Raw genomic sequence first — 10865 nt, forward strand, 5'->3', positions numbered from 1 at the left:
TTTGCTACACTTTCCTTGTGTCAAGTACAAATCTAAGCTGATCATCATTGAATCATTCACAGAGTAAAAGTCTGCTAAGACAACATGACGGTATCACACACATAGCAAAAAGACAATGAATATTATGTTCGCAAGATGTCTGTTGAGCCAGACTATAAAATGTAGGGCTCAAATTGTAACCAGACGAAGCTCCGCTTCATATGGGCATGGTGTTAAATGTAATAATTTGATCACGGTCGGCAAAGTGTACTGTTTTCTATTTATGCCACGGTAATAAAAGCCGTGCTACCTTTAAAGTGACCTATTGTTTAGCATGGTTTTATGAGCATTTTTCATGAGAAAATTGATGCCTCGAAACATATATTTTGTTGAAATTCAGAACAGAATATATGCTTTCCTTTGAAATACAAATCCAACTATGAACAATACTGCAGTTTGTAAAGAAACCTAAATAACATTATCCCAATCCTACAATGTTATAGTTGTATGTAAAGAAGAACGTTTAGTGAAACTTTAAAAATGGATGCGAGTATTCAGGCAAATTGTAAGTTTGCATACGCCGTCGACTTTGATTATACCTCTGTCTGAACCTATGTCCGTGTAACAAAAGCTGTCTCAGCTCGCCACATTTCCGTATATATGTTTTCAAACTCTAGCTTTAGTCAAAGAAGAAGTGTTTGTCTGGTCGTTGCCCATTCTTACCCGTCTGTCTGTTGTCGATGTTCTGTCTCCATGGCAACCTGCCTTTGACCATTTATATCTACATTATCTTCTTACATCAAACTTTGCATAAATCCTCTTACTTTCCGATAAATGTTGTCCTTTGTAACCATCAAAGACTTACATGAAAGAGTGTCATTATTCTGGTTTTGTTAATAACCTGCTGTCTAAATAAGTAGTTGGTGTCATTGTGTATATCTTGGACTAAGTAAGGAATGGTTCCATGTCCATATGTAAACAAAGCAGTTGTGAAAGAGGAAGAAATTGTAGCATTATGGGATTGATGGTGATAGGATTTGATTACTTGGCTATCATAAGTGTTTCAGAAAGTACAACATCTGGATAAATCTTAAATATTCATGAACAGAATTTAAAAAAAAATCACACCAGCTTATACAAGTAATTGGGCTTTGAAACTCTGTTACGATATCTGTTCCTCTGTGAGTGTGTATGTATGTATGTATGTATGTATGTATGTATGTATGTATGTATGTATGTATGCATGCATGCATGCATGCATGCATGCATGGATGGATGGATGGATGGATGGATGTATGGATGTGTGTGTGTGTGTGTATGTATGTATGTATGTATGTATGTATGTATGTATGTATGTAACATGTATGTATGTATGTATGTATGTATGTATGTATGTATGTATGTATGTATGTATGTATGCATGTGTGTGTGTGTGTGTGTGCGTACGTAGGTACGTACGCATGTATGTATGTATGTATGTATGTATGTATGCATGTCCACTAGGCTATTGACTGTCTCTTGTCGGCTACTTGTACCTTTTCCAGACAAATACATGTATGTTCAATTTGAGAAATTGATTCACAGACATTACTAAAATATGAGTATTTGTACATATAAAAAACATACATTTTCATCTGTGTAAAGAGGTATATATGATATTAAATGTACATCTTTAATCTGTTCTAGAATTTTTTCCATTTTCATACCAAAGATGAAAGGTATTAGATTCATGTACATAAGATAGCATTAAAGTAGACATCATCAATCGTAGCATTTCTCTAGATCTCTTTTGATAATTCCGTCACCCGACATCATTTTTTTTCTACTGCCGCTATCAACATAAATCTCATGTGTAGTTATTATCTTTAAGTCCATCTGTGTCCCAATCTTACATCTAAGCTGATTTTTAACAAATATCATAAATATTCATCAGGTTCTATTCTCGTCAAACGTGAACAGTAATAATCCCTGAACAGATGTTGTTTGGTTTCACGTTACTGTTCTTCAAAGAGAGAGAGAGAGAGAGAGAGAGAGAGAGAGAGAGAGAGAGAGAGAGAGAGAGAGAGAGAGAGAGAGAGAGAGAGAGAGAGAGAGAGAGAGAGAGAGAGAGAGAGAGAGAGAGAGAGATTACTTCTATGTTCTTTATGGGCTGGCTAGTTAGATAAAACACACAAACACACACACATATATACATATACAAAAGAACCCCGCATACATAGCATTACAAAAATACTAGTTATTCGGATAGATAGATAGATAGTTAGATAGATAGATAGATAGATAGATAGATAGATAGATAGCTTAATTAATCTAATTACAATATTGAATCACTTGCCATAGTTAAGTCAAACTTCTACTTACTGTTACAGACACGTCGTCCATGACAATAGTGTAGTCAGCAAGTATATCGGTTCTATTGTTAACATACTCCAATGCCATCTCAGCAGCAGGATAAAATCCCCACATCCCCTTGTTATTATCCACATAGTAAAACAGTCCTGATATATGAAGATCCATTTTTTCTCCATCCACTAAGTGAACAATTCCCACTACGAAGTAAAATGATAACATTAGTAAAGCCACTCGTGTGTGGTACACTGCCATGTCTACTGTACTAGTTTCACACACCTATCTATGGCAAGCTTGTGATGGGCAACTATTTTATTTCAGCCTTGAAAAGAACTCATCAAACATCTCGCATTTCCTCGCGAGAAGTCGTCGGGATATCACCTAAGTCACAATCCTACCTACCTGGTGTTGACATTATGACGCTGTTTTGACAACTTCAATTATTTGATTGTAATAATAACGTTAGGAACCTAAAGGCGTACTTGAAAGCTAACTAACTAGTGTAGGCCACGCTCGTTCTATCAATCAACATAATTATACATACAATAAAACGAATTGACAAAATATCTATATATCTTTCTACGATCCGTCCGCGGTTTGCATACACCACACAGTGTCATGAAGTATTTGTTTCATGGAGGGAAAAGACTGCTTTCAGGTGAGATTTCGTATGTTGCCAGTGTCCTATACATGTTTGTATAGTTAAGCTTTGTCGTATGTCGACAAGAGTGAATTCTAGTGTTAAAGCAATTCCTTGTGACAAATATCATTATAGTGAATGTCCACTATTTGCTACATGATAGAATAGTAGCCATGGGGTTAATTCATTGTATACGCAGTGTTCAGCAGCCAGGCTCTAAGACACTAATGACTCCTATATCACTAATCTATGACGCACAGAATTAAGACCAATTTAAGCTTATTAAAGTACTGGTATACTATATATCAAATGATCAAAAGATCGCCGACGCATCATACACGTGAAACGCACAGTTTAATTTTTCGCTGCATCTCTTCAAAAATATCATGCATCTAGGTACTCATTCACATAATTAGGCCGAATGTCTTTGATGTTCATCTCGCATCTACATTAAGACAATCAATCATACTGATCATCGTGGTCGTAATATAACAATTTTCGCTTTGCTTGTCTCGGAGAATGTTGGAGTATTAATTGACATAATAACTGTATTGCACTTCTCACTCATGTACTTGTACAAAAAACTTACTTCTGAAGTGCGCGTATGTGCATGTCTGTCCACACGCATGCACGCACGCATGTACGCACTGTATGTATGTATGTATGTATGTATGTATGTATGTATGTATGTTGTGTGTGTGTGTGAATGTGTGTGTATATGTATGTATGTATGTATGTATGTATGTATGTATGTATGTATGTATGTATGTATGTATGTATGTATGTATGTATGTGTGTGTGTGCATGTGTGTACATCTAGATATTATGTATATTCACTACCTTTGATAGGTATAAAGGTAAAAACAACAAAAATAAGAATAACACCAACAAACAATTACTCTTAAAACAGTAACAATACAACATATCCGCTGAAGCTGAATAAATACATTATAAAAATTAAACAACTTTCCGAAAATCTATCTAGAACGAGATGATATAGAGTTCACATATATACCTCTTGTCTGTCTTGCTATTAATTCATTTTCATTTCCATGTTTTGTAAGTCATCTACTGGCCATTTATAATCGACAGTGAAGCGTAACTTGTGTGCGTCAGCAGGGTGACCGAAGTTTGTGATCTGTCCATGTTGGTCGTGTAATGATGCAAAGGTTGTACATTTTTGCTATCATTCGTCATAGACAGGAAAAAAGGTACTGTCCTTGAGTACAGTCATCATATACTCTCCTAAGTGCAATTTGTAATCTTCAGGAAGTAAACTTATTTCAGTCAACAGGAAACATATAAATATAGGATGATTTCGCTGTCACGCGAGGGAAGTATGGCGTGACCTTGTATAACGTTTTCGTTCGCTATTATTATGCACGTGCCCCAAGCAGCCACATCGAGATATACTGCGTATTTATTTACAAACAACCATATGACAATGTTCCCGCTACAGAAACAAGCAACAAGTGCAAAATTTACTCACTTTATGTGCAAACAAACAAACAAACAAACAAACAAACAAACAAACAAACACAAACACACACATGTACAGACAGACAGACAGACAGACAGACATGCACGAACGCACGCACGCGCATGCATGCATACATACATACATACATACATACATACATACATACATACGTACGTACATATGTATGTATGTATGTATGTATGTATGTATGTATGTATGCATGCATGCATGCGCGTGCGTGCGTTCGTGCATGTCTGTCTGTCTGTTTGTCTGTCGTCTGTCTGTCTGTCTGTCTGTCTGGATACATGATTTATTATGCCTGTATCTCTACTGAATGTATGTATGTATGTATGTATGTATGTATGTATGTATGTATGTGTGTGTGTGTGTGTGTGTGTGTGTGTATGTATGTATGTACGTACGTACGTACGTACGTACGTACGTACGTTTGTATGTATGTATGTATGTATGTATGTATGTATGTATGTATGTATGTACGTACGTACGTACGTATGTATGTATGTATGTATGTATGTATGTATGTATGTATGTATGCATGCATGCGCGTGCGTGCGTTCGTGCATGTCTGTCTGTCTGTCTGTCTGTCTGGATGTCTGGATACATGATTTATTATGCCTGTATCACTACTGAACACGTGCTGATTGCTATAATACAGATGGTTTCCTTGTGAACATTCATCATTTGATGATGTTCGATGCAATTGTTTGCCTTAGTTCGTTGTGTAGATGCCACATAACGTACATGATATTATCAAAAATGTCTAAAAACAAAAATGAAAAGCATAAAAGAGAAAGTGAAATTGAATGTTTCTCGATAATCGCGTGTGGGATATATGACGATTGGTGATGACATTATTCATCACGACCAATTTAATACAACATGACAGTGTCTTTATTTTCCACACGAGTGTTCCTGTCACTCTAAACCTTCCATCAATTGCACCAAATGAATCTGTCTTTGGCAAAATAATTGTCTCTGTCGCGATATTGAAAGAGACTGTACTTTATTTACTTGTGATAATCGAACGGCCATGTAATATGCTTGTCTATCAATCGTGAACCTGGCCCTTCAGTGGAGAGTCATTGAGTCGACAAAAAGTGGGTCACATCATGAACAATACAGTGGCATCCTAATCGCCATTGATAGTATGGTTAACACAGTCAACTGCTAGCGAAGCGATATTTCTTCAAATGTGAAAGTTTACTGTTTGCTTATGTTAATTACAAACAACGTTTAGCTAAATTTTAGTTCTTGGTGTACACATATTTCATCGATGCCATTGCGGTCATATAGCATTTAAAAGCCTTGCAAATTGGCATGGTCTTTTAATGCATTGCCAGACTCGCAATCAACAGTAGTAACATTCACTAAAACTTTTCAAATCTATAACATGAAACACGGAATTACAAGAGCACCATAAAATGAACAACACGCTGCTTTACTTATCTTAAAAGCTTTAACAAATCCAACGCAAGACATTACTTTTATCTCGATAATGAGTTACGTAAAAGTCGTCTACTATATCATATCGTCTTCGAGGATGTCAGTTTATAAAAGCATCTGATAGCATCCAAAAGTGTACATGTGTGCAGTTTCTCTGAAATCCATATGCCCATTAGGAGATTAGTACATAAAGGTAAATAAAAATCCAGTGAATATTACTAGATGAGATAAGTGAAGAACAATTGCAGTAAACTTATATTAGGTCTATGATACCTTCCAGAAAACGTATCTCTACCATCTACTGTCCGAGGCAACTGGTAATTACTTTCCTTCTTTTTACTTAAAAGTTCAAATGTCATGCGTGTTCATACCTCAATGGTATTACATTGTTCATTTTGATTTCCTATTAAGAATGTGTTTAACTTTTAACAAGTAATTTGCATAATTAATGAATTTCGGTAATTAAGCAATATATATGGTAAGTAGTCAAGCTTTAAATAGTGATTCACGTGTGTCAGGGGGTTATTATTTTGTAGTCTGTAGGATCAACAGTATAATATATATATATATATATATATATATAGGAAGTCAGTGGTAAGATTTGTCCGTACAGTGCTCGATACGTCTGCACGCAGAGCGGAGTATATGTTGAGGGTAGAAGAAAATCAAGTCGGGTTTTTCGTCTCTACAAGCCTGTTTCGTGAGTAAATCACTCGTCAGGAGATGTTGATGTACATCACCTAACGTAATTACTAGAATGTTAAAACAGCAGATGTTACCGTGCTTCGAACGTGCCAAATGTAGCTCACTCAAGCTCACGCTTCTCAAATTGATAATTTCCTTTGCCGTCGAACACTAATTCCTCTGTGTGTCCAGTTGTATGGCAGGCCTCCTCAAAAATGTCGTGACACATTGACATTTGCATAAAGCACCTTCAATTTGAAGTCGTAAAAGGAGATAATGATATAATACGGTCATTAGACTCACAAGCACTCTCGTGACCTCTTTGGTATTGATAGAATTACGTTTCAATTCAATAACATTGTGTGGAATGTCACAACTATTTTTCCTCATTCAATTGATTCATTTTAAAAAAAAGTAGCTTAAGTTCAATCCCACCATACAAAATTCACCAACTGATAGTTAATAGTCAAGGGACCCCTTTTAATGACAATAATAATTTACAGGTACCCTGACATATACTTCAAGACAGTACATGTGAATACAGCCCCAATGTAAAGCTTTCCTGTGTAACGCGTCATCAAATACCCTAGGCTGTAATTTGCGAAATTTGCTTGGATACGTCACAAAGTTGTTTGAAAAACGCCGTCGATGCCAAACTTCAAAGAATGATTTGCTATGTCTACTGCAAGGGTCTGGTATTTAATACTGGATATTTGACAAGGTTTATGTTCTAATCAGCATTAGAGCTTAGCTAGAGGGTATGAACACACATGACATTTGGACTTTTAAGGAGAAATGAAGGATATAAATTACCAGTTGCCTGGGACACTAGATGGTGGAGACAATTTTTCTTAGAAGTTACTGTAGAACTAAAATTTAAGTTTCCTGGTAATTATTCTTCACTTATCTGATCGGGTATTATTTACTGAATTTTCATTTGCCTTTACCTATGACACTTCAGAATACCAAAATATGTATGAAAATCAAGGTAATATAATGTACAGTCGTGCAAAGAGTATTGGACTGCTGGTTTTTATCACCTTCAAACTGTGTGTGCAATGAGATACACAATAGGTATATTTAGATACAATGTAGGTAAAATTAGATACACTGTGTTAACAAATAGACACATAGTTTTACAGTGAGATGCAATGTATGCACACTTTAGATACAATATCGATACAACGTGTGTACGGTGAGACACAATGTGTGTAATCTTGATACAATGTATACATAAATTAGATACATTGTATGCACAGTAAGGTTTGAACTAAAAGAACTGCATAACATTAGATGCAATGGGCATAATCACTGCGAGTATATATCAGTCAATACATATGCCATGTACCTGAAGGAGGAAAAAAAGAAGAAGAACAATTCTTATCGGCCGAAAACCAATATCATAATGGAAATCGTTGTAGTAATAGAGCTAAAACCACTCAAAGCTCGACTTTTATTATCGTTCCTCGGCAAGACATAACATAGTGGCGCTGACAGATAACGTTCTTCGTGATATGATTTCAGACTCTAGGGACATACTATACAATCCATCGGATGAACCAACTACGTATAGATTGTGTGAATTAGCGTTGTTCCTTGAAGAGATGTCAAACTGGTTGAAGATTCATGCTGTTTTTGTAGTTAGTTACTGCTGTACAATTGCTGTTAACGTTGTAGCACAAATAACAGGATTGAAAGTGATACCTTACGTGATGTTACTAGTAATGAAGCTATTCAAATGGTTTGTAGTTTTGTTATTTCAGTGGTTTCTATGGTTATGTCACAGGAATGGGTTTGGAAAGTTTACTTTCAAGGACATATATTAGGACACAACACTATGATTACAAGTTGCAGTAATGGTATTCGGAAAGGGGCTTGAATCACCGGTTTAAAATACACATTTCTTAGTCAACGCACATTTATCTTAATCAAAACACCCTCAGTTGAGTAGTTGCTATGGTCATGGTCATGGTTGCTAGAGACATCCATGCTTGTTTTGGAATACTTGATGATATCGTTGGGCCAAACATACGGTACTGACCTTATCATGGTATATGGTTGCCAAGGACGGGCTTGAATCACCACTTGAAAATAAAATTAAATATCTTAGCCAACGCATAGTCACATTTGTCTTAACCTAAACATCTCAACTAGTTTGTAGCAGTTGCAATGGTTTGGTCATGGTTGCTAGAGACATTTGGGATTGTTTTGGGAAAGCTCTTTTCATGGTATACTACTAATCACATTCAATTAGTCAAAACTACCTCAATTTAATTTGATATTGATCCAGTCATGGTTGCTTATGATGTCAGTGATATGTTTATGGAATTTACTGTTTAGCTTATTCATCATTAGGCAGTATGTATGTATGTATGTATGTATGTATGTATGTATGTATGTGTATGTGTGTGTGTGTGTGTGTGTGTGTGTGTGTATGTATGTATGTATGTATGTATGTATGTATGTATGTACGTACGTACGTGCGTATGCCTGCCTACCTACCTGCCTACCTAAAATTTCATTTGTGCTAAATATCTAATAAATTTCTCGTGGTACGTATCTCTGCGTTACAGATTTACGATGCTGCCATGGAAGCAAGTAAAGACTGTCACGATGTCTCCAGACTAGAAGATTAATGTTTGACTTCAAAAGCGTCCTAATGTTATCATATCAAATATTAAAACAAGGAGGAAGATAAGAAAACCAGCGCATTATTTATGACACTTGAGATAACGTTTATGATTCAAGTTATATTGAAGTCGAATATTTTCCATAGTTGATAAAGACTATTTATAACATTCATCAATATTAACATGAACATAGCGCTAAATCACAGTCCTCCCTATCCTTTAAGTCAGTACGGATCATGTACAGCCATCCCCATCCAGGTACTGCCATCATTCCCCATCCGGGCACTGCCAATACCATCTCCGAGTTCTCGTTATTAAACACTATATTAGGCTTCACATCAGTTGGAAAAAAATCCCTCCTCTGCAATCTTTTACTTTTCTCTTATCACAATAACCTTTAATCCTCCACTTCAAAAGAAAAACTGTTAAAGGTTGCCTGAGCCACTGAACCATAAAATCTCAACCACTGTTACTGCAAGAGTAAAAATTGTGATATAGAGCAAATAAAAACAATCTATCTTAAATAAAGCAAACATATGGCCATTGGCATCAACACTTTAAAATGTTCAGTGACAGCTGCTAGGGCTTTGTACATGAATTCAGAAACTCAATTCCCCTTAAAAAGTGATAAAAACTTTCCAAGCGCGCAGGAATCAATTGAAAAATATGTTTTCTGCCATCATGATAGATAATAAGACATTATCCTAACACTTTGATGGAATACTATAGTTATATGGCAGATTTGATTCACAAAAGAATGTAATAATTCTCAAATCCGTCATTTCAATGTAGAGCAAACTGTTGAAGACAGTGGAATGCATATGTCCAGAAATTTAAAATGTATAAATGCTGTGAATATAGAACATAAATGGGATATAATTGTGTCTTTATGTCGTTTGACCTTGATACCACTAATGTCTATGATATAACAAGGAAAGACAAATATCTCTTAAATCAATGGTTAACAATCACTTGGTTTATTTATGATATGCATATATGATCAATAAATAAGATGCATATCTCTATATGATGTGTATAGTTCTCTATATAATGTACACAATTCTTTATATGATGTGCTAGTTCAGTATATGATGTGTATAGTTTTTATATGATACTTTATATGATATACTTTGTTATATAACATATATGCATCTTTACTTGGTATGCTCACTTTTCATATGCTGTCCATACATCTGTATATGATATGCAATGATCTTCATATGATATGCATTTATAGTTATACAATATGCATATATTATTAGTTGGTGAGCATACAGATAAAATATGCACATAAGTGTCATATGATAAACTATGCACATAGTATGCTAAAGCTTTGCAACATAAGCGCATGATATAATAAACTGTACACATAGTAGGATTAAATTTATGCATCACATGACATGTGTGTATGTATGTATGTATGTATGTATGTATGTATGTATGTATGTGTGTGTGTGTGTGTGTGTGTGTGTGTGTGTGTGTGTGTGGTATAATGAATTAAGTGGTTAATGCAAGCTATATGGTGTTACATACAATATTAAAATGTTTGATATTATGGCTGATATATCTTGTGTGGCAGTGACATTTACTTTGGTGACATGTTTATGACACACTCTACTATTGTTTTGAATATGAATGC

General features: G+C 35.3%; 1 protein-coding gene across 1 annotated transcript in view; it reads right to left on the reverse strand.

Moving 5' to 3' along the window:
- LOC144446181 (gamma-aminobutyric acid type B receptor subunit 2-like) overlaps positions 1 to 2496 on the reverse strand; it is a 34229-nt gene extending 31733 nt beyond the window's left edge. The window contains exon 1 of the mRNA XM_078135935.1: positions 2341 to 2496. Within this exon, the coding sequence (XP_077992061.1) occupies positions 2341 to 2496 (156 nt within the window). The remainder of the gene's footprint in view (positions 1 to 2340) is intronic.
- Positions 2497 to 10865: the final 8369 nt, after the last annotated feature.

Source organism: Glandiceps talaboti, chromosome 15 (assembly GCF_964340395.1).
Source record: "Glandiceps talaboti chromosome 15, keGlaTala1.1, whole genome shotgun sequence".
In the NCBI taxonomy this organism is placed as follows: Eukaryota; Metazoa; Hemichordata; class Enteropneusta; family Spengelidae; genus Glandiceps; species Glandiceps talaboti.